Source organism: Crocodylus siamensis, chromosome 5 (assembly GCF_052110815.1).
Source record: "Crocodylus siamensis isolate JL-2025a chromosome 5, ASM5211081v1, whole genome shotgun sequence".
Lineage (NCBI taxonomy): Eukaryota > Metazoa > Chordata > Crocodylia > Crocodylidae > Crocodylus > Crocodylus siamensis.
Genome location: NC_143399.1, coordinates 16,580,534 through 16,605,591, shown reverse-complemented (window position 1 = coordinate 16,605,591; position 25,058 = coordinate 16,580,534). Strand labels below are relative to the sequence as shown.

Here is a 25,058-nt window from a genome sequence, read left to right as displayed (position 1 = left end):
AGCAGATTTAACATAAAACAACATTCACACATAGAGTCAACATTTTCATGTATCTCACAAAAGACAGAATCACAGGACTGGAATCTTATAATCACAGGACTGGAAGGGAACAAGGATCATCTTCCTACATATGGGGGAAGGAGATTCAGCTTATTTGCTTTCTAAGTTCTTAAAAGCTTACCAGGTTTACCAGCACATCCACGCAACTGAGGCTGCAAAAGTATCTGTAGCATGGCCGGGTTATTTAAACTTTTCATAATCTGGACTGCATTTGGCTCTGGAAGTAATCCTTTCCTATTGTTTCTCATCTCAAAAGAGCAGAGATGGAGAAATGTTAGAACCAGGATGAAACAAAAGCATATTCTATATAGCATCTCAAGCATTCTAATGTCCTTAGTAAAAAGAATGCATTTAGATCCCTGTGCAGATTTATTTCTTAGAACACCATGTGTCACAGAGAAGAGAAGAGTCCTGCAGGATAACTGTCTGCAAAAACATCTAATTAATTACTTTCTAGTACAGTGGTTCTCATCTTTTTTAGACTCAATGCACTCGTTCATAACGTTTGTGAACTGAATGCCATCCCATTTCAAAAACTATTTGTTACAGTTGTTACTGTTATCTCAGGAAGTGGGGGAAAGGAAACAGTTGGGTAGGTACAAGCCTGAGCCTGCACCTCCTCACACACCAAAGGATTTTGCATTACCCCAGTTGAGAATCACTGGTTTAGATGTAATGAACAGTATGTCCCAGAGTATCTCTTATACAAGAAGGTGTTGGGTTTTCCTCAGGGAAAATATTTTTCCACAAAACTAAAAATTTTAGCTAGTAAAGGAGGAGATGAAATATACATTATTAAGACTTATTCCGTAAGAATACAAACACACCTCTTCCATGGAGTTGTGGGGTAGAGCTCTACAGAAAAGCAGTGTCATGTATTCAAAGCTATCCAAAGCAATAAGAATACTGTGCTACTACTTTCATGACAGCTTCAAACAACTCACCTTCACTTCCAATTTTCTAAGCAATGATTTGATATGACATGCAGGATACAGAAGCTTCTTCTACATCAGGCATGAAATTAGCCATCCTACGACCTTAAAATTTATTTTAAAATTACATAAATACTTATTTTAAACCAAATCACAGCTGTAAGAAATACACCTGCTCAATTTGGCTTATTTTAAAACTGAAATAATTTCCCTCACTGGGCACATCCAGATGACCATGGATGTTTGGTTCTCTGGGAACAGGAAGCAGCAGCACACCTTGCACTGCAGTTACTTGTTCCCAGAGAACACCTGTACCATGTGTGCTTTGGTAGGCGGCAAGATACCCCGGGGGCAGTTGGGGAGGCTGGGGCCAGCACTGTGCTGGACCCAGCAGCCTTGCCTGGGGGCCTCCTGGGGCTACAGCTGTAGTCATCCTGCCAGGCAGAGCCTGGGCAACAGCTGCAGTACGGCTCCAGACCGCCTGGATCCGCTTTTCACCTGTGTGTACTGCCTGAGCATATGCTACTCCGTTTTTTTTGATTCCTGGATATCCAGGGGTCAAACATACCCAAAGAGAAAAAAAAATTAGAGCAGCACATGCATGGGCAGCAGGCCCTTCCAACATGGAGAATGACTGTCTGTGCAGTAGTGGCACTACAGACATGTTTGCAGCACCACATACTGCACAGCCACACTTGTCTGGACGTACCCACAGATGCTAAACTTACTAGAATTTGATTGTTACATGTATTGTATGGCCAAATTTTACTCTTCATCCTTGGATTATACAGCCTTGTTTTGACAAGAAGAAGGCAGATTTGGGGCTGGGTAGCTAATACGTTCTGGCCAATCTGAACATAAAACTAAGTCACTTCTGCAGTGTCGCTACAGCATAATACTTGTAACTCAGCTTAAGCAGATCAAGTTATAACCTCAGCTCTTGGTTGAAGAAAAGTTAAAGAAATGATTCTTTTCACAGACAAACGAAAAACATTTTGATAAAGACAGTACTTCCCAAAGCTATTTTACAGAGTCTCTTTTTAATGTAGAGGTACGTTTTAAGTGTTAACATTTCAATGAGGCCAATAGTTTTCTCATTTAAAAAGATTTTCACTTGGTTGAATAATCACCTTCTTGCCAAAGGGATATAAAAAGTATTTATGAACTTTTGTCACAGAGATCTCATTAATTCAGATATATGTCTGTCTGTCCATTTGTGTGCAGGCACACGTGTGTATGTAATATTAATGTATAACATACATTTGAAATTTTGAATTGTTTTCTCTTTGAAAATGGAAAAGTTACTTACCATCCTTTGGGCTGCTATAAGAGCTGCTAGTGTGCTTCGCCCTGGTGCCCCAGGAGCACAGTATGAAACCTGGGCTCTCTTTCCTTTGATAATCATACCATCTGTGGCTTCTCGCACTTTCTCCGTCTGCTCTGAAGTCTCATACTCAATTACTGCAAAGCCACCAATATAACTGTCTTCATCCTGAGCAAACTGAAATGCCATTTCACAATATGCTTAATAAAGCACACACTTTCAGCAGCTGCTTTAAAATATTTTCACCCTCCCCCTGGCACTGAACATTAATTACCTGTGCAAAATATTTAACATTCCTATGATTAACTAATTTGCAATGCCTACCCCAATTATAACATTTCTTCCCATGTATGTTAAATGTAATATGCAAATACCCTGTTATATTATATTTAGCTTATGTGCTGTGCTGCATCTACTCAAATTACCACTGCCTTTATAGCTAATCTCATGGAAAACCTAAGTATGAAATTTATTCAACAGCTTTAATAATAAATACAGTTATTTTATAAAGTTTGTCAAGTTTTTGAACACTACTATTTTTATATTCACTTATAATTTTCTTACTATAGAAAATAATATTTCTTTGACATTTGGTTTAAACACATTTCTAAGTAGTAGTACTTTCTTTGTAAGGTCACGTGAAAAAGGGTAATTTCTACATTAACAAAACAAAATATTCCACTACAGATTCCACTCATATTCACATGAATCTTAGAGGGATGCTGCAGTTTGTAGCTAAACTTAATCCTTATGGAAGGAGTTAGATCAGGGGTCAGCAACACTTGGTCCACAGAGCCTATAGAATGGGAGGGTTTTGCCTGTGCCTGTGCTCATGCAACCACTGCTTCTTCCCCTGGTCCTTTGCATCCTGGCTGTGACAGGTGCAGCTTCAGCTTGTAGACGAGGGGTGAGCAAAACACAGTCCACAGATTGGATCTGGACCACCAAGTGATTCCATTCAATCCATGGCGGGTCCCTTGGCCTCACCTGGCCCAGGCACAGGGGACAGCCCAGGCCATGGTGCATGTGGCCATCCTACCACCCCAGGCATGGAGGTGCTGCCTGGCACAGCCTGCCCTATCTCTAAACATAGCTTCTGAGCACACTGGAAGCTGTAGTCTGCAGGGCCAGGAGATGGTGGGTGGTGGAGCAGGGGAGGCACAGAAGCTGGACTCAGCTTCCTGGCAGCCCCTGCTGCCACTCAGGACCAGAAACATGCCCCACCACCTCTGCCAGACTCCAGCACTGCTACCTAGACACCCCAGACCCACAAACACCCCACACCCACTGCCAGGGGCACTGGATGGAGCAGACAGGTAGGGTCTCCATGGAGACCAGCCTGGGACCCCAGTGAGCAGGGCACACTGCTGGGCAGATGTGATGGGGTCACAGGTGGGTGGCAATGGGACAGTGGGCAGGGCTGGGGCCAGGATCTTGGGGTGGTGACAGCACAGGGCCAGGCCCAGGGCCAGGGCCATGATTTACTCCCCTCAGGTCCCTGCCCGCAGAACCAATATCCATCGCAGGAATGTATGGGGAGTGGTTCATGACCCTGCCCCAGGCCCTGGCTCCATGCTGTCACCACCCTATAATCACCTGTCCCACTCCCTTCGTGCCTTTGACCCCCATCCTGTCCACCCAGCTGAGTGAGTCCTGCCCACAGAGGTTCAGGCTGGTCTTGATGGAGACACTGCCTGCCCAGTCCAGCTAGAATAAACTGGAATCTCCCTGGGCCCCTTCCTCCCCACCGCCCCTCAACCTAGTGTAAACAGCTATGACACAGGGCCAGGGCTGGGTCAGCCTTGCCCCTACCCGCTGACCTCAAGAGTGCAGCAAAACTCCTTGAGTGACTCTCCAGCCCAAATAACTACCCCTATTTTAGGAAGTGGGGAGCTAAGCTGCATCTAGTAAGTGGGGGAGGAGGGGAAAGGGGCTAGGCAGGCATGCACATGGCCAGGAATATAGACCCAGGCAGCACTGGAGAGCAGCTCCTCCAGCTGCCTGCAGGTAAATTGGATGATGGGGGTAGATCAAGGTCCCACAGCAAAGGAGAGAATGGGACAGAGAGGCTTGGCCTGGGGGTGCTGCCCAACTAGGGTGGTGATGGGGCCCAGGGTTGGGATGGGGAGCAGGACAGAACCAGGAGTGGTTCATGCAGTTGGGTGAGGGGGAGCTGGCTCCCTGCTGCTACACACACTCCTGGGGAAGGAGGAAGGAGGGAGCATGTGCCCCCCAGATTTGTGCATGGGATGAGGCCAGATGCAGGCTGCCTGCTGTGGGCTCGGGGCCCTCTGCCCTGCTGCCCTCCCCTGGGAGCCCTGTGCCAGTTGCCCCATCATGGCAAGGTGCCCCGTGCCCACACGGCAGCAGTTGGGGTGGCAGCATGGTGTTGTGCCCCCTGCTGCTGCTGGGCAGGCAAGGGGTGCCTTGCCATGGCAGCATGGGAATGACAGCAAGGCAGCGAGCCCCAAGCCTGCAGTGAGCAGCCCTCATCCACCCCCAATCCCCCAAGGATTCTGCTCGGCCCAGCTCCAGCTGTGGCACCAGGGGTGAGGGCATCATCTTAGTCCCACCCTGGCAAAAATTAATATCACTGCCATCTATGCTTTATACATAGTGTTTTATGGTAGAGTCACTAACTTCTTGTTAAACAAGAAAGTTAAAATATGGACCACATCTTTTAGGCAGTAGTATCAATTCCTAACATAAACAGAAGTGATACAGAATCATTGTTCAACATGATGTAGAGAAAAGACAGTGTTCTTTCAATCTGACTAGAAAATCAACTAATTTTCAATTACTGTATTTAGTTCTTGAAGTAATAAGGGTTATAACGATAATTTTCTTACAGCTTCTTCAGTAGTTGCAGGGGGTTAAAATCACTGAAGTCAAATGTAGCAGTTGGAAGTAACCTCCAGCTTTTGGAAGGGAAGAGGGCTGAGGAAATAGAAAAGCTTGTCTAAACTGTCTTTTATCTATATAATGTTGATGTACTGCAACAAACCCCTGGTTAAGATATGACAGACTTTTATAAAGAACTAGCAAACTGCTCATCATGAATGACTGGTGGGGATGGGGGTTAGGCGGGCAGGGATGGAGTGCTGCCACCTAATGCCCTGCAGTGCCAGCACTCTGCCTCTGGCCCCATGAACCTCTCACACCCCGCTAATCCCAGCCTCGTGCACCCTCCCCCCGCCCCGCGTCCAGCCCTGTGCACCCCCCATCACCTGCCGCTCCACCCTGTGCTCCTGGCAGCTTTCAGGAACAGGGAGAGAGGGGGCTTGCATGGGGCAGCGTCTGCCAACACCCAGCTGCAGGCAACATCCCCCACTCCCTCTCTCCCCACTGCCTTCTCCTCTCTGCTGGCTGTTGTTGGGGCCAGGCAGAGGGAGTGGGGGGGCAGGAGCGGCAGCAGCAGGGGGCCCTTCCCCTTCCTGCTCCCCTCCCTCCCTCCCTTTCTTTCCTCTTCCCCGCCACCTCCCCCCTCCCTGCCGGCTGTTGTTGGGGAGCAGGAGGGACGGTGTGGCAGCTCCCTTGCTCCCTCTGTCCATAACGTTCCAGGCCCTTGCAGCCAATAGGCATGTGCCCTCTTGGCAGCGCATGTGCAGTTGGCCCAGAGCGCTATGGACAGACAAATGGACAAAGGCTTTTATCATATTAGATGGCTGCACTTCTATAACAAATTGCACTACTACAGCTTCTCCCAGTTAGAAATCCAGGTAAACGTGACACCTTCAACCTGCAAAGCTGCAGCCACCACGATCTGTATGAAGTTAAGGTGGGGGGGGATCACTAAAACACAAATGGAGACTTCCTACTGAAACCCTAAGAGCTGAAGTAAGAAAAGGTTAAGTAGTTGCCTCGTTCTCCGTAACTGAAGCAAGGAACGGGGGAAACAAACATTTTTGCAAGTCATGTGCAGGGAATGGAAGCAACCAGCATGGGTGGGGGAGAGAGAAGCCCTTTGTCATACACTTGCATACAAAGAAACCTCCTAAATGCATCATTTATCATTAAACTGCTGCCAAAAGCAGCATGTGCTCAATAAAGGAATAACTATGAAGTTGATTAAATGCAGCCATGCATGACTATAAAATACTTGGCCCATATTGGTCAAACATGCTGAAACCACAAGGATAGATTAGTGTATCCCCCTGGAAAAGATATATGGTAGTGCCCACTGAATATAGTCCCCCTCAGTACTGACTCTTTTGAAGTCATGCTGAGCCACTACACTGCATATATTTTGACTTCCTCTTCATTCCCACAGCTGAGTTGCACTTTTCCTTCCCATTTCCAGTGATTCGTGTTTCTTCACCAGCCTTAAATGTCTGGCAAAAATCACCAAACAGTTTACCCTGAGTCCATCTGTTGCCCCCTGTCTAAGCCTGTTGCATATGGTTAGTGTGGCCCTGCCTCCGTGATGTAAAGCCAAACCAGGCTGCCTGGTGCCACATCTGCATATAAATTTTTGGACTATCTCAGGACTTATGACAAGAACACCCAGTTCCAGTCATGGGTGGGGGCTAATTAGCACATGGATGTGGGGGTGTATCTGGAGTACACACACATAGGGTGCATCCAGACAAGCAGGAAGTACATTTCCCCAGGGACAAACAGCAGTGGCACAGTGGCATGCCCCCGCATGTGTGCTTTGGGGCATGGCAAATTGCCCCAGTGGCGTAGGAGAGGCTGGGGCCAACAACTGGGCTGGCCTCAGCAGTTCTAGGGGCCTCCCGGGGCTGCAGCAGCAGCAGCAGCAATCCAGGTGCGTGGAGCCTGGCTGGCAACTGCAGTGTGGCTCTGGCTGGTCACGCTCTGGTTTCGGACACTGCATACTGTATCCACGTGTGCTGCCCCACTTTCTTCTGCCACAGATTTTTTAGATACTGGGATTTCCCATTATCTAATTTTCCTGCCGCATTGCAAATATGCAACTTGGCAAATGGAACCATGAGCACTGCATGTGTTTTGTGGCGCCTCAAAAGGCTTTGCGGTACTGCAAACAACACATTCCCGCTCATCTGGATGCAATCATACTGAGAAGTGCTGAGCTGTTGGGTCACAATGGCTTCAAATGCTGTTGATTGCTGGGTCCCAGCCCAGTTTGTAATATAATTAGGTGTGTGTGTGTGTATACACACACACACACACACACACAAGTACCTATATATGCATCAATTCTGGGTCAGGGTCATCCTATATTCAAGTAAATATAGTATTATTATCCACACAGGTAAAATTGTCCTTCAGGACGCCATTGATCTTGCTCAGTTAGTGCCACATCCTTTTCTGGGGCCTTGACAAATGCAACCTAGGCCCATGCAGTTCAATTCAGAATGCTGCTGCAAAGATCATACTCCTAACTTGTCCTTTTGACCACATTCCTCATCTCTATTCATCCTTGTACTAGCCCCCTCCTCTGTCTCAACAAACAATCTACTTATTTTCACTTTTAAGGCCAGTCATGGTTTATTTTCAGATGAGTTACCAATGGTGTAAACTCCCTCCTCCAATTAATCCTGTCTCTCACGTGTTTGATTCTCAAACAAGCACCTTTGTGCTTTTCCCTTTCACTGTCTTCACGCTCTAAAGTTGCTCTCCAAAGACATCACAAAACTAATACATTACAGCCCTTTAAAACTCTTCTTAAAAGTGTCCCTTTTCATTAAGCCTATAAAAAACCTTGTCAAAAAAAGCCTAGGGCTTAATGATACACTACAGGGCTGCTCCATTCTTAGCTACAGTCTCTGTATCCTAGTCTTCTAGGTGTGAAGGCTACTCTGCCAGAAGAATACTTTTTGCCACTAGACTTACACCAGCTTTCCTGAATGGCAGAAGCTTGGTTGGCAGATGTTGTCTTCTGTCAGGACAGCTGCATCCACACCTTGGGTTTTGCTGGCATAGTTATGTCAGCCAACTGGTGTGATTTTATTATGCACCATGCAACTAGCACATCTCACCAACAGACCTTTCTATGGCCTAAGGCAGAGGTGGGCAAAATATGGCCCGCGAGCCAGATACAGCCCACCAGGTCATTCTATCTGGCCCACGAAGCCCCTAAAAAATTTGGAAAAATCCATATTTATCTGCCCCTGGCTGCCTGTCATGTGGCCCTTGATGGCTTGCCAAAACTCAGTAAGCGGCCCTCCGCCTGGCCTAAGTTGTGGGAGTGCTGAGATGACTGCTTATCATGTTTAGCCAGTGTTTTCTCACTGCTTCTTTGTACTTTTATCTGCTTGTATCTTGACTTTAACTTAGACCGTAAGCTCCTTGGTAAAGGACCGTCTTTAGTTCTGTTTTATGCCTACATCAAGTGGGATCCTGATCCATCTAGAGCTTGCAGGTACTACAATAATACAATAAATAACAAATGTTATTAGTCTGTAATGATACATATTTACGAGATGGAGAGAGAGAGACCTGAAGGTGTATAAAATGGTTTTCTTGGAATGGCTGCATTACTTCCAATAACAATATTATTTTATGTTGAATATTTTATGGGCAATATTGCCTGGCTCTGCCACCTACTGCATGGGTATCATCAGCATGTGTGATATCACACATATCACCTGTCTCATGATGCGGTCCACAATTAAAGATGTAAAATGTATGAACTTTTCAACAACCTCAAACTGCGCATTCAACATGATTTTATGGAAAACAGGCTCTGTCAGAAACTCCTGATTTTATTATTTGAAATGACAAGCTAGGCTAGGTTGGGATACTCTAAAAGTAGCTTGTTTCATATTTTAGTCTAGGGATTAGAGACCTATGGGCCCAGGAAAGCTTGACATACCAAGTTAGGTTTTGTGCTCTCATACCCTGTAAATCAGGACAGGGTAGGAAGCCTTTATACCAACAGAAAGCAACAATCTATACATCCTTTCCAACAGAAACAACACTTATTTCTAGTTAGTGCTAGCGTTGGAAACTATCAGCCTTTAAGGCTACAACTTTACAAATCAAAGAAAATTACTTGAGATTTTTTTAAGGTTTCTAAAATACTTTCAGTCCTGTGCCATTAGATTTGTGCCAACACAATCTGGCTTTATAGATCAAATAATAAAATTGAAATTAAAATCTATCTAAGAAGCTCTGTAAAATATTTCTGAAATCCTTTCTGTGAAATACACAGGAAGAGAACATATTATAAACCTTGTACCTAGACTCAACTCGGAAGGTCTCCTATATGGTGATCTATCAGTCATGGTAAACCTATGTCAATGAAACATTAGTATTGCATCATACATTACTACTTCATATGTAGATACATCATAATGTATATAATCAGTCAAATCAAAAGTAAAACAATGGAATAGAAAAAATATGCAAATCCAAGACTAAAAACAACTCCATATGCATCTTTTGAAAGCTTTCAATTCATATATACATACCTGGCAGAACACAGGTTTATACTTCAGTGAGAAAGCTTGCGTAAGTTCCTCTGAGTCAGCATAGTCTTTAGGGAGTTTATCAATACAAAGGCACTTAGAATGAATAAGATCCATGGTCAACTGATTAACATCCATCCACTGCGCAAAGAGGGTGTTCTCATCTAATTGTTTGCCCAGAAGTTCCAGTCTAGCCTTTGCAGCAGAGTCCTTTTTCATGTATTCCACAAACCCATAACCCTTTGAATGGCCAGTAACTTCATTATAGACCAGAAAACATCTCTCAACATTGCCATATGTACGCACCAGTTCATCAAATTCTTGTAATGTAAATGAGGTTGGCAAATTGGTAATGCAAAGCAAAGCATCTGTTGGTTGCAGCTGCACTGATATTTCTTTACCACGAAGACAGTGTTGGTGAAATTTCTGAATTGCATTTTGGGCCTGTTCTCCATTTAGCAGAGTAACAAAAGCTGTAAAAGAGCAAAACAAGTTATAGAACCTGTTCTAGTTCAGCTACAATATCAGTACACCTCCCCCCACCACAATAAGCCATGGAAAAAAGGGACCATAAGAGGTATATTTATAATACAAAGCTAATAATACCATAAAGAGACTTTTTAAAATTTGGCATTTTAAAATCTGGCAATGGAACATTATTATTTGTGCCTAATTGGATAACATTTTTCAGATATATTATAACCATTAATAGTATACATCATAATATTATGTATCATATATAGTATTATTACCATTCCTCCATGCTGCCCCCAAATAAGAATAGGAATATTTTACTTCTGGTAAAGAAATAATAGTAACATTTTTGTTGAGCCTCAGTCATGGGCTATTTATAAAGCTCAAACTTTGAAATAAAAACTCACTGAAACTTGAGATATTTGTTAAAGATGATGTACCCGAGTCATCATAATACCCTGTTCTAATACCTTGGAAATCAAGTATTTAGAAGAGAATCCACCACACAGAAATCACAAGATACAATAAGTATCTTAATTAACCTTATTAAAAGTATACATTCACACTTGTCTTCTTGCCATTATTACACACTTACAATCTAGTCCTTTTCTGCAGTACAAAACAACCATAACAATAAGGAATACAACATGGGTAGTGCAATAATTCCAGTGAAGTTTTCCATTTATTAGGACTGTAGGTTGGTCGTTCACACATAATAGAAAGACCAAACAGAAACAAATCTTACTTTAGGATGCATCCCCAACATTTATAAAGAAACTATGAATGGACTGACTTCACAAGGAGGTCAGTCAAATTCTGTTCTGCACACTGACAGCACAACAAAATATAAAAACTACATTTAGCAAACAGATAGATGTGGAAATGCAGGGAACATTTGTCTGTTGCTCTTAGTAACAAAAGAAGTATTATTGGCAACCTTTCAAGATGCTTGCACTGCTGCTGGACAAAGCAGGAAATTCAGCTGTTTTTATAATATACGTAACTGGGTACAAGCTCGTGATAGCTGAATGTTGCGCCTATTAAGGCTGTAGAGGCTACAATGCAAGGGGTATTGTGCTGTTCCCTCCAACCCTCAGCACTCACAAATGGCTGGAAAAAGGAGATCCTCTAGAGAAATCTGGCCCTAGAACTTATCAAAATCTTTTAAAATGAATTCCTATCACAGCCATACAGCAGTCACAACCATCCTAAAACAGCTGCAACTGGCTCAGTAGCTGATGTAGCCTAAAGCCTAGCACTCCTCTGGTAGTCAAGAAAGGCCAGTTTGTAAGTATTTTCTATTTCAGGTTAGACTTAAAGACCATTATGACAAAATTGGACATTTTACTTTTCTAGAAAGCATCTTGTTTGAGGCTTTGTGAACTCTAACAAATGCTTTGCTGATACCTGCAAAGATAACTAATCCTGCCTTGTGTACAAGAGCTTATTCATTTTGGCAGAGACAAGAAACAGACATTGCTTTTGTCCCAGAAGGGAAAAGTCCCAGGATTGACATGTACACACATCATCCTTCCAATCAGGGTTCAACGAGCAACTGAATGCACTGCCATTTTTCTGCTACTGATTCAACAATGTAATCCTATTCAGAATCACTTCACAATATCCAGAGCAAACTGTTAGCACTTCTTATCCTATGAACTTTCATAATGTTTGTCCTGGGACAGCAGGCATAAGCATCTGAACAACTGCAGTTTGTCCCAGGATAAAATGGTTTCTGTTGGGACACATGTGACACCTGTTTGTAATCAGATTCGAGGGCAAATATTTTAAAGATTTTAAAACGGCCGCAAAAAAATGAGGAGCTATGTACTTGAAAGTACCATTTAAAATATGGAAAATCCTCCACACTGTAGCAATTACCATTAGAACCACTGCTTGGATTCCACAAAGCGGCCAGGATTAAAATGCAGGGCAAAGTAAAAATTGTCATTTTGGTAGGCTACTTAATGAGGAGGAAAAGGGGATGACCTTAAATCAGCACTTTCTAAAATGACATCTCGTTATAACACATGATACCATGCATACCTGTTTACCCAAGCTTTTAACCACCCGCCTCCCAGCTGATTGCTCTTGATGGAAATATTTGTAGCATATAAGTTTTCCATAGTGTACTTAATCAAAACCACCCATACAACAAGATGGACTCTTAGATCTGTTGCAGGTACAAATGAATGATCAAAGTGTAAATGCCTACATGTTTCTGGAAGCTTTCCTCTACTTAGAGTAAAACATATCCATGAACAAAAAGTGGAGAACTTATACAAATGCGATTCTATACGACTGGATCTACATTTTAAATATGATAATACCTTGCATACTATTCAGTATTTGAATTTTTATGTGTATTTAAAATAAATCATGACATTTCACAGTACTACTTAGCTAGAACAGAGCACAAACTGTAAATATAAGGCTAAGTGACAGACAGTTGCAAAAACAGCAATATTAATTTTAATACAGTTGTATGAGACCACAACCTGAAAACTGATGGTCATGTTTTATCATACAACCAAATTTGATGCTATAGGGTCTTGTTACATACACCTTGCACTGTGGGCACAGACAGAAGTGACAATTTTCACCTGATCTGGCCCCTAAAAGGGCCTGATCCTGCAAAAATCTGAACCCTCATTACATGAGGCTTCAGATGAAGATATTTCAAAACATAGCATCTTCGGTAATTTGTGTCTGCCTGTGTCCCAGCCTCTGAGCTGTTTTCAGAATGGGAGGAGGGAAAAGGAGTGGAAGGAGTTCAGTCTGGGGTTTTTTTAGCCCCCACTGGAGGGGGCTCCAATCCACCCACCCTCAAGTGCTGGCTGGAGAATCCCTAGAACAAGCTCCCTCTGTTCCTTTTCCCCACTCCCATTCTGAAAACAGAGCCTGGCTGGGAGGCAGGAAGGGCTGTTGCTAAGGAAAACAGTTTGCAGGGTCCCAGTCAGCAGCTGGATTCCCTTCCCCCATGGATCCAACAGTGAACTTCTGTTTGGTCTGGGGATTGTTGTAACGCAAAAGACTTGCTACAAAACATTATTAGTGGCAGGGTATGGGCATATCACTGCCCCCCTAACAATCATATTACCCTCCCCGATTGATGTCTTCTTTTTCAAATCTGGAAATATGGTAACTGTACTCGGAGGACTGAAAGGTAAGAATTGCCCTGGTTGGGCACCACTCCTGGCTCCGCACTAACCCTCAGGGTTCTTCTATGGCACCCTCTCATCCCCACCTACTTACAGCTGCCCGGCTATCTGTCCCAGCAGGCAGGGAAGGGTTAACCTGCCTGCCCAGCAGGGGAGGGGACAGGTGGAATGTTTACTCTAAGGTGGCTAGGCTAAATGCAACAGGAGCCAGGTAGCATGGTTCAGAGATAATCCTGCCTTGGACTGGTATAATTTTGAGCACATAACAAGTGCTTAAAACTAGTTTCAGGTGTTACTGTGCAGCCAATCCAGATGGTAAGAGCTCCAAGAGCTGCCCCAAAATACCGTGTCACAAGGCTCTTAGCTGCCCAGAAATGAGAACTGAGAATTCTTTTTCCACTGTCTGGAATCATCACTTATGCAAGAAAAGGTCAAGCAAAAAAATACATTAAGTAGTATTTGATATGCTGCAGTTTAAAATACCATATTTACTAAAATCTAAGTCAACCATGAATTTAAGATTTCCCCCAGATAATTAGACTCTCTATGCAGAAGATGTATGCATTTGTCATAATTTTTCAGGTACAGAAATAATTATTGCAGAGTTGTCTTAAATTCATTCCCCACCCTCCGCTATAGCAGAGAAATAAGTGGTTGGGGGGGTGTCAGGTGGTCCCTTTGCCCCCTGCCCCCCCACACTTCTTCCCCCTGCAGCCTTCCTCCCCCCCTCCACCCTCGGCACCCTTCCACCCTCAGATCGCCACAGGCTCTTCCCCTTCCCCCAGAAGCTGCAAAGGGCAAGTGGAATGGGGGACAGAAATCTGCTGCGAGTCTGACTCTGCCCCTGACAGCCACAGGAACTGCCTACCTTGCCCAACCACCCTCCATTTCGTACATGAATCTAAGATAAGGGGCTTTTACCCCATGCTGACTGAGGGGGAACTTAGATTTGAGTAAACATGGTAGTGTGTAATTCGCTTCCATAAATCATATATCGTATTACAATTACTTACAAAATATTTTTCATAGTATTTTTGGCATCACACTCTCTCCTAATTAATTACTGTACTGTGGATGGAGGTACATTCATTATCTGACACACCATAACTTATTTTCCCCTCAACCTATCGTATTTCAATTGAATCCTTTCCTGAAATTCAACTCCAGGAAGCTCCTGTTGCATGATTACAGTTTAAAACAGAAAACTTCTTTAACTCCAGATTATCTATTAATCATCTGTTTCTACTAACACCAGTGCACAAGCAAAAGCGAAAATGAATAGTAACCTGATACTTTTCAGAAGTGAAAAGTTAACATTTTCTTTAGTGTGTGAATAATCAGAGGTTGCAACAGTCTACAATCTGCAGGAGGATTTATAAATAAAATATAAACACAGAGCATATTTAAACTAGCTGTGACGGTCTCGTATCAGTTTATAAAGCAAACAGGAAGAACAGAGCATACTTTTATCAACAGAAATTGTCATATCTAAAATCTTAGTCTTGTTCTCGTGTGAGGAGATATCTTGCAAACAATTAGGTAGCATACTTGAGAACATATACAATACAGGTGATTTTACAAGTTGTATTAATTCAAAATACTTGATATCTAGATAGAATATCAAAGAAAGAAGCTGAGGATTCCGAAATAGCCACAAAACACACACTGGCAAGATAAATTATTGTGCCACCCAGTAGGGCTGTGCAAAGCTTTGCAATTCGGATGAGATTTGGCTTGATTCAGAGGCCAAACCTCCAAATCCAAATCGAATCGGGAGACCAATTAAAAGCTCTGAATTGAACTGGAAGCTTCCAAATCAATTCAGAAAAGATTCAACTTGATTTGGAGATTTAGCCATGGACTAAACAGGCAGCAGTCCTTGAGGACACTGGATACAGCTGCCTCCAGCTGGTAAGTCTGTTGTGGTGGGCAGAGGGGGGAGGGGAAGAGTTTGGGGTGGGGGCAGATCAATGTCCTCACAGTGAGGGAGGGATTGGGGCTGGGACTGGGGGGTGTGGGACTCGGGGAGGCAGGCTCCCACCATTGCAAGCCATTGAGCACCACTGATCCGGGAGGTCATGGGAGAGGGCATGTGCCCCTGGATCTCCGCAGGGTGGGCTGGACTGAGCTGTGCGCCGGGAGGCTAGCCCTACCCACATACTGAAGAGCAACCCTGGCTCCACTACAGAGGGCAGTGGAGGGGGGACTATGGGAGGGTTGCAGCCACCCTAAAACTTCCCTTAGCCCCTGTACACTTGGCCAGGCCCAACCCCATGCTCTGCCGCTGCTCACCCAGGCAGGGTGTAGCCGTGGCTTGCCTGGGAGGTGCGGAGAGGCTGGACAAGTGGCAGGGGGCAAAAGCCCCCTCTCCTAGAGCCTTCTGCTGCCCGTCCAGAGCACAGCCTGGCCCACTGTGCCCCACACAGATCCGGGGTCACACACCTACTCCCATGCACTCCTGGACTGGTGGGGCATGGTGGCATGCAGTGGTGGGAGGCTCCCTCCCCAAGTCCCACACCCAGGGCTGTCCCAGGGTGTGGGGAGGGGGTTAATCCAGGTGACCACACTGGGCCCTGCACTTTGGAGGCCCCACTGCAGCCATCATGCGCCACCGCTGCCAGTTCCGGTCACTTGCCACCCTACCCCCTGGATCCCGCACAGACTGATATATCCCGGGCCCCACACACCCCTAGGAATGGCTCTGTCTGTGCCCTGGCTAGGCAGGTTGTCCAAGCCCCAATCCTTCCCTTGCTGTGGGGTTTTGATCTGCCTCCCACCCATGCTCCTTCCCTCCCCCTTCCACCCACCACAACAGACTTACCAGGCTGAGGCAGCTGTGTCCAACGTCCTCGACGACTGCTGCCTGTTTAGTCTATGGCCAAATCTCTGAATGGGTGCCAAATCGTTGAATCTGATTTGGCCAAACAGAATCAGGACAGTGATTTGAATCACCAAATCAAATCACCATCCCTCCAAATCGGCCGAATCCAATGCAAATACTTGCTGCTTCACACAGGACTACCACCCAGTGTTTATGATATATCTTCAGTTTTTCACAAATAAACTAACTGGCAATAGAGGAATGCTTGCAGAGAAGATGTAACAAAAGAAGTTAAGAGTTTGTGCAAATGTTTAGAGGAAAACATTGTTCAAGTGCTTTAGTTCTCTGGATAATTTTTGTGATCTGATTATATAAACAAGTTTAAATTGGCATAGAAAATGATGCGATTTAAAATGGAAAGACAAATCCTGAGGAATGCTCAAAGATAAAGTGAAAATATTCTTTTTGTTCAGAGAAGGAGAGACCTTGAAGGACAGAATGTATTATTTGAATAGATCTATAGCTCAACAGAGCTCCATTCATCTAAATTAAAACCGATTAAATTACATTAATTTGACCCACCAGGATTTTTCCAACACAAATATTTTAGACTGTAGTAAATTATGTCAACTTTGAATTTTTGGATTACATTATTTTCATGTATTTACTTGCTCGGAAACAAGTAAACATTAATACCTATGAAACCACTGCTTGATCCTGCAAGCCAGTCACTGAGCCCAGAAAAATAATTTATAGTACATGAAACCTGAACTGGACAGAGTTAACTGGTTCAGAAAGGGCTTCATCAATTTTTTAAGGAGCACTTAGGAGTCTGTGTCACTTCTGTGGAGTCTTTAAATGAAAGTTTATGTGCTTTTTGAAACCAAAAGTAAAGCAATTTATTTTCAACAGAACAAAACAAACTGGATTGATGATAAGTGAGCTTCAAGAGCCAAAACGCTTGGAGATGTCAGATAACATATACAAAAGTCCATATGAATGGCAAACTGAAATTTACACATGCAAGACAGGGCATAAAATTATACATTTAAACAGCCTATTTGCATTTGCAAAGATGATTCATAAGTGCCAATACAAGTTTTTATGGGCATGTATATCTTTGAAAATATCTATTGCTGAGGCACTGATATATTTTTTTCTGGGGAGAACTAAAAGCCGTTCACTGATTTTTACATGCAAAGATTACTGCATGTATACAGCTGTTTTGCTGTAATGGATATCTTATATATGTTCATGATATTATATATCTTTAAAAAAATGCCAAATTACCCTTTCAATATAGCTTAAGGAGCAAGAGAAGAGACAATAGCCATTTCTGTAACACAGACAAGCCAGGATCTCCTGCTCAGCAAACGAAGAAATCAGTATCAGTCAGTCATCTGTTCTACTTCAACAGGGGGCTCCTTAGTACAAAAAGTGGCATAGGTTGGCATGTGTTAAATGCATATAACTTATGTGAAAATGTAAGTTGCCCTCTTTTGTTTTTGAAAACCAGAGATGATTTCTTTCCTTTCAATTACATATTTCTGGGTTCTTGTATCCCATACAAAAATGGAGATAATCTACCCTTCCACTAGATGGAAAAAGGAGTGAGAGTTGCCACATCAGTGCCTTGGTGAGGGGCTGGCTGCTTTTCTTCCATTGAAACTTTAGTAAAAAAACTCAGTCAAAACCCAGCAATTAAAACTAACTATAATATCCAGTAACAAAGGTCTAAAACAAAATCTTTTTTTCTAATTGGCAGAATCTAATTAGTAATTCTGGACTGGCAGATATGGATATCGAAGAACTAAAATAGAAAAATATCTTTATCCTATATGAACTTCAACAAGCAATATTTCAAAATGGTACTTGAAAAATAAAACACACAGAAACAAAGAAGGCTATTGACAAATGGCAGACTTCAAAACCTTTCCCCAAACTTCAGAAATCACAAGCATGGCTGTGTATCCTCAGCATTAACATGGAAGTCATCTGGACTTTAGTGCACAAACCAGCCAAATTTCCTAACAAAGCTACCAAATACACCACTCTCTTTTTAAGATGCACGAGGATGTGGCAAGCTCAAAACAGTAAGACCTAGTGCTAGAAATGATCATTCAGATTGTGAAAGATGAAGAATTTATAGGCTGTGGACAGAAATTACACATAAGCCAGTATAAGTGATCAGAAACCAATTCAAATCTGTAACACAACAGAGGTTCAGTGCACATAAACTGCATTCAAAATGACTGAAACCAGTTTAAAATAAACCTGAATGAATGTAGTATCAAACGTAACAGATTTAGGTTAAATCAGTTTATTGAACTTCTGCCCCAGATCCCCTCCAGATTCAAGTTAACTCACAATTCCCTAACATCCCAGGATGCTTCGCACCTCCCCCGCAATCCGCCCCCACTCCTCTTGCAGGGTGGGTGAGCTAGCCTTGACCCAAGCTGCCGGCTCCATCCAAGCAGGGAGGCGTTCTCCAGCACCCTCCAACTTCTGGCCTGGGCCACTGCAAGTACGTGGCTGCATTTCCAGAATCAAAAGCAAATGTCTGTTTACTTGCTTATTGGTTCAATCTAGGCAGCTTAGACTAACTTGCAAAGATTGAACTGATTCAGCCTTGGGCTTTTTGACTGTCTGTACTTAGTAGGCCAGTGTGAATAGGTAAGCATTTATAGTTTCATAGTTTCTAGGGTCAGAAGGGACCTGAGTAGATCATCTAGTCCGACCCCCTGCCATGGCAGGGAAGAGTACTGGGGTCAAACGACCCCAGCAAGGTGTACATCTAGCCTTCTCTTAAAGACCCCCAGGGTAGGAGCCAGCATCACTTCTCCTGGAAGTTGGTTCCAGATCCTAGCTGCCCTGACCGTGAAGTAGCGCCTTCTGATATCTAGCCTAAATCTACCCTCTACCACCTTGTGACCATTATTCCTGGTCACTCCTGGTAGTGCATGGGGGAACAGGGACTTCCCCAGTGCCTGCTGGTCCCCTCTGACTAGTTTGTAACAGGCCGCTAGATCCCCCCTCAGCCTTCTCTTGTGGAGGCTGAACAGGTTCAGGTCCCGTAGCCTGTCCTCGTAGGGCCTGCCCTGCTGGCCCCGATCATGTGAGTGGCCCTCCTCTGGAACCTGTCCATGTTGTCCACACCCCTCTTGAAGTTCGGCACCCAGAACTGGACACAGTACTCCAGCTGCGGCCTGACGAGTGCCGCATAGAGGGGGAGTGTCACTTCCTTGGACCTGCTTGAGATGCATCTGTGGATGCATGACAAGGTACAGCTGACCTTCCTGACTGCATCCCCACACTGCCGGCCCATGTTCATCTTGGCATCAATGATGACTCCAAGATCCTTTTCTGCCTCTGAAGAAAGTCGATTCAGATTCGGCTGATTCAGAGGACTGTGATTTGATTCAGAGATTTGGATCACTGTCCTGAATTGATTTGGCTGACTCAGTTTCGGAAGATTCAGTGCTGACACGTGGAGCCGCCCCAGCTCCCAGACAGTGCGTGGCCCCTGTGCACCCATGCAATGCGACAGGTGCCACGCAGGTGCCAGGCAGGGAGGGTGATCCCAGCTACCTCCCCCCACCGTCCCGCACTATGCAGGGGTGCTATGCCACGAGCCCTCAGAGGCTCCAATTGCTGCTGCCAGAGCCAGTGAGTGCACGGCTTATTTTTTAAAAATTTTTTTTAAGTGTCGGGAAGCTGGGGCTAGCGGGAGGAGGTGGGGGGGGGAGATCGGGGAGCGGGGGCTGTGCGGGGGAACCTATGTGGCCCCAGAGCCCCCAGAGCTGCTGCTGCTACAGCTGGTGAGTGCAGGTCTATGCTTCAGAGAGATTTCCTTGGATTCACTCCCTTGAAAACTGCAATTAGGATCTCCAAGCTGAAAATCACCCTCAGCAGTTTGACAATAGCCTTTAGTTTGTGAACAAGGCAAAACTTCAAGTGGCTTTGAAACTGGTTATGTAAATAGAGCGCATGTACCTAGTTTCATAGTTTCTAGGGTTGGAAGGGAACTGAGCAGATCATCTAGTCCGATCCCCTGCCATGGCAGGAAAGAATACTGGGGTCAAATGACCCCAGCAAGATGTTCATCTAACCTCCAACCTCTGGATGTAACCCCCAGAATCCATAAATTTAGGCCTGGATTTGCTCCTCTGCCAAAGAGGCACCCTACTGTGTCCTAGCAGAGTTCCCCTTAATAAGGGAATTAAGCAGTTTAGCTTATCCTTATCCAAAACATGTATTAGTCAAGGGCATCCCCGTAAGGAGTCACAGGCAGTGGGCCTAATCTACTTCCCATTGATGTCAATATGAAGCCTTCCAATTTTTTACCAACTTTAATGAGAGTGGGATCTGGTGCAGTTTACACAGTCATAGACCTGATCCTGAGGTAATCAAGTTATATGTTGGGCAGACAACCTGATGACTTCATATAAGGCAGAAATGTATTATTAGTTTCATCAGAAAATACAAGTATATTACTACATACTAACTAGAATATTCTAAGTTCTTACCTGTTCTTTTATTTTTGTCCACATAACAATACTTTATTTCATAATCTTTGAATAAGTCATGGATTTCCTGAAAGAGACAAAACATGGCAAACAGTAACCGATCAAACCAAAAGTGAAATTCAACTTAAATTTTTAGTTCTGTTACACTCCAGCGTTTCTGATAACAAGTAATTAAATGTTTGTTTTAAAAAGGTGCAAGTCATAACACTACATCACTGTTTTATCCCAGACTAAGACTCAAGTCCAATAAACCATTCTCCCTATTTAATTGTATGGATACAATGTGGCACAAAAGAATAGGTTGACTAGCCCTTTATAAAGATAGATTGCATAGCAGCTAAAGAAAAATCATTCAAAAAGGCATTCCTGAGAGAATTCAGGAAAGCCCAGTTCCAGTGAACTCTCTGTTTTTTTAAATTCTAGCACAATATAAGTAGAATATACAACCTCTAGGAAGCATAAATAGCATAATAAGAGCTGTATGGATAACACCATACCAATTGGCTGTAACCGTAAGAGTCCTTATCAGAGTGTATTGTATTGTATTATTTAGAACAATTCCTCAGTCATATGTTCCAACATAATGTCATTCCACAGTGGTGGCAGGCCTATAATGTAATGTAGTGAAAGCACCTAACTTCTTAAGTTCATATATAACTGGACTTTCAGTTTTTTGGTAACAAATATACTTTGTATAACTGACCCTCCACTGTGAAAGTCCTATATCAACAGCTGTGCAGGGGTTCCCAACTGTACTGCATACCGCCACCTCCTCCACTCTTGAGCAGAATGGGAAAGATGCAGTTACTACCCTATCTTGGGGGGTAAAAGTCATAGTAAAGGTAAATCTTTGGTTCCATACTAAAAAAGAAAATATACCTGCCAGAAGTATGTATCACAAAAAATCCATTATTCAGTGTCCCTTCAAGTGTAAAAAAAAGAAAAACAGACCAGCCTACTACCCAGAGATCAGGGAAGAAGCATGGATATATTGAATCTTTTTGTCAAGTATATCCTCTAGGATTAGAACGAAACTCCTATCAATTGAGTGAAATAAACAACATGTTCCTTTACCAGACGGTTCCATGTTACATGATTTTAGCATACTCTCTCATCTTTCCAATTTGCTAATTCAATACATAAAGCTATGAGGTTAATGGGGTTGATTTGAAAAGGATCAGGTGTATCCTTTTAGTTAAATGGAATACCGGTCTCTCATTTCGTCGGTTAACAGCTGTCAAATGCTACATTAATAAAATATGACACTGCTCCTCAGCTGTAATAAGACGTGACATGAATGTAATTTCTGAATAACAAACTGTGCTGAATCCTTGGACCAGTCTTTGTATAAGTAGATGACTTGAACGTGGACCAAAAGAGGATGTTGTGTTCATGAAGGATATGATGACAACTAGTTAACTCTCATTCATGACAGCCAGCTGGAGAGAGGATGCTTTCTTTGCCATTCTGAACCCAGAAATATTTCAGAATCCAAGGTATGTATCAAGTATCCCACTTTTACAATGTGGACAATTTTACTTCATTAGATCACTTCAAGAAAGAAGTTAAGATTTACTTAAGTTTTACTTTGGGATTAGGTAATGGTAAAATACTAGTGCAAATGCCTATTAATATTATTTCCTGAAAAACATCTGCAAACCAAATGACCACTGGGAAATAACCTGTCATTTTGCTGAAATTATAATTGAGAAAGAAAATGGAATTCAATGAATGCATCTGCTTGCGAGAGTCATTAGTAGGGACCTACCTAAATCATGGTAAGATGAAGGCAACTTTGCAGCGCACAGAGCCAATTTCACGGTCTTCACAGAGAAGCTACCCTTGGCACTGCTTGGCCAAGGGTCCTCTCTGGCCCTGCCCCTTGCTGCTGATTGGCTGAGAGGCCAATCACTCATCTTCAGACTGCAGTATTGCAGCAGCATTGCATCTGGCTTCTTAAAATACAGTGTTAAAACCCTTCTGTGTTCCTAACTGGCACTTTCAATGAGTCTACGCCACTAGCTCAGCTTCTCAATAGCTCTCTCTCAAATCACGTGCTCTATGGCTGCAGGTATTGCTGTGCTTTCTTTGTATTCCAGTAAGCTCTAATTTTGGGGGGGCACTTCCACACAAAATTGCAGGAAACACCATTTTTCACAGTGATCACAGAAACCATCATTTTCACTGTTTCCATGAAAATGGTGAAACTGTGATTTAAGTAGTTCCATAGTCATTAGATCCTACAAAAAGCAAATTGACAACATATGATTATTTTAAAAGAAATAGTACTTTTAAAAAAGTAAAATAATTTGAAAGTAGGTTGCCATTTTTATTTTTTTAATTTCCAGTAATCCTGTGGAACCTTACGGTCAACAATATTCCCTACATGATGCACTCCATATCACTAACACTAAATTATTGTAGAGCTGCTGACAAGTTGCTAATGGCAATGATTTATTTCAGCTAAAACACTTAAGAGCTAAAGTATTTTCCTGGGGAAAAAGTACACATTATTAAGGATACCCTGACTCTACAAACAAATGCAAGAAACAAAGAAAAAAAATACAGCCTTTCAGCCCTGGTACTGCTTGCTTTTTTTATTTTTTAAGTAACGTATGTTTTTCCCCTTTAAACTGGGTGTGTCAGGGGATGGGTGTGCAGATGAGAATGTAAGCCAGGCCAGGGGACAGCCAAGCAGGATGGACATAGAGAGGGCAGTCAGGGAGGTGTTCAGAGGCTGGAACGTTGGGGTGGCAGGGAACTGGAGGTTACCAATGGGGGACTTAACTGTCTATACATAAATGCTAGATGTATGGGGAATAAGCAGGAGGAACTCGCACTGGAGACCTGGTGGGACAGTATGCATGACTGGGCCGTATGCATAGAGGGCTACAGGCTGCACAGAACAGACTGAGTAGGTAAGAAGGGAGGAGGTGTAACTCTCCACGGTAAAGGAGCAGTAATGTCTCCTCAGAGACCCAACCTGGTACAAGAGCAGGGCAACTCAAGACCCGGTGGGTCAAGATACAGGGGGAGGGGGGAGGGAATGAAGGGAAGGGGACTTGACTTGTCTACTACACCAGGTGGAGGAGCTGGATCTGGAATGAATTTTCCAGAGAACTGATGGAGCCTGCATATTTAAGGGACTTGGTTGTTATGGGTGACCTCAATTACCCTGAGGTGGGAGGAGCACTCGGCTAGATCTGACTGGTCATGTAGGTTTTGACTTGCATGGAACTTTATTTAGTACAGGAGGTGAACAGACCGACCACTGGGAAGTCTTTGTTGGATTTGGTTCTAGCCAAAGCGGATGACCTAGTGGGAGATCTGAGGATTGAGGGTAATCTGGGAGACAGTGATCATGAGATGACAGAATTCACTATTCGTTGTAGGGCGGGGAAGTCAGCCAGGAGGGCAGAGGCTCTTGACTTCAGGAAGGATGACTTCAATGAGCTTTGGAAAATAGTGGAAGAGACCCTATCAGAAGAGGGACTGGAGGGGAACGGAGTTCAGGAAGGGTGGTCGTTCCTCAACGGAGTGATCCTCAGAGTGCAGAAAAGGTCCATTCTTGTATGCAGGAAAGGCGGTAAAGGGGCTTGGAAGCCATCTTGGCCTACCAGAGGAGTCAAGGAGTACTTAAAAAAAGAAAAAGGATGATTACGGACAGTGGAAACAAAGGGTACTCATCAAAGAGAAATACACAAGTATAGCCTGCATTTGTAAAGAAATGATAAGGAAGGCAAGGGCAGCTACTGAGATCAGGTTGGTGACTGAAAACAAGGACAATAAGAAGTCCTTCTTTAGGTATATAAGGAGCAGGAGGAAGACCAAAGGAAATGTGGAGCCTTTGCAGAATGGGACAGAACAGATCATAACAGACAGTCAGGAGAAAGCTGAACTCTTTACTGAATAATTTGTGTTGGTGTTCCTGCATACAAATGGTGGTGGTTACCCTCATGGTTGGATACTGGATGGATGCCAGGGGGGGAGGGAGCAATTGACAACTAATGGTCAGTGTCAAACTGGTATGGGAACACTTAGAGCAGCTAAATGTCTTCAAGTTGGCAGGACGAGACGGGCTACATCCAAGAGTGCTGAGGGCACTGGCAGGAGTCATTGTAGGACCATTGGCAAAGGTATTTGAAGACTTGTGGTGGTTGAGAAAGGTCCCATAAGACTGGAAAAGGGCCAATGTGGTGCCAATCTTTAAGAAGGGGAAGAGGGAGGATCCAGGAAACTATAGCCCAGTCAGTTTGACTGTGATACCAGGTAAAATTTTGGAAAAAATTATCAAGAAGTCCATTAGTGAGAGACTGGCAGAAGGCATGATGCTGAAGGATAGCCAACATGGCTTTGTTGTGGGCAG

General features: G+C 43.7%; 1 protein-coding gene across 2 annotated transcripts in view; it reads right to left on the bottom strand.

The window, feature by feature from the left end:
• Window positions 1-25,058, bottom strand: part of RAVER2 (ribonucleoprotein, PTB binding 2) — a 68,007-nt gene that overhangs the window by 28,312 nt on the left and 14,637 nt on the right. For both annotated transcript variants that reach the window (XM_090049232.1, XM_090049231.1), the window contains exons 2-5: window positions 20,693-20,759; window positions 9,714-10,183; window positions 2,302-2,493; window positions 182-308 (exon numbers count right to left, since the gene is read on the bottom strand). In XM_090049232.1, the coding sequence (XP_089905358.1) occupies window positions 182-308; window positions 2,302-2,493; window positions 9,714-10,183; window positions 20,693-20,759 (856 nt within the window). The remainder of the gene's footprint in view (window positions 1-181; window positions 309-2,301; window positions 2,494-9,713; window positions 10,184-20,692; window positions 20,760-25,058) is intronic.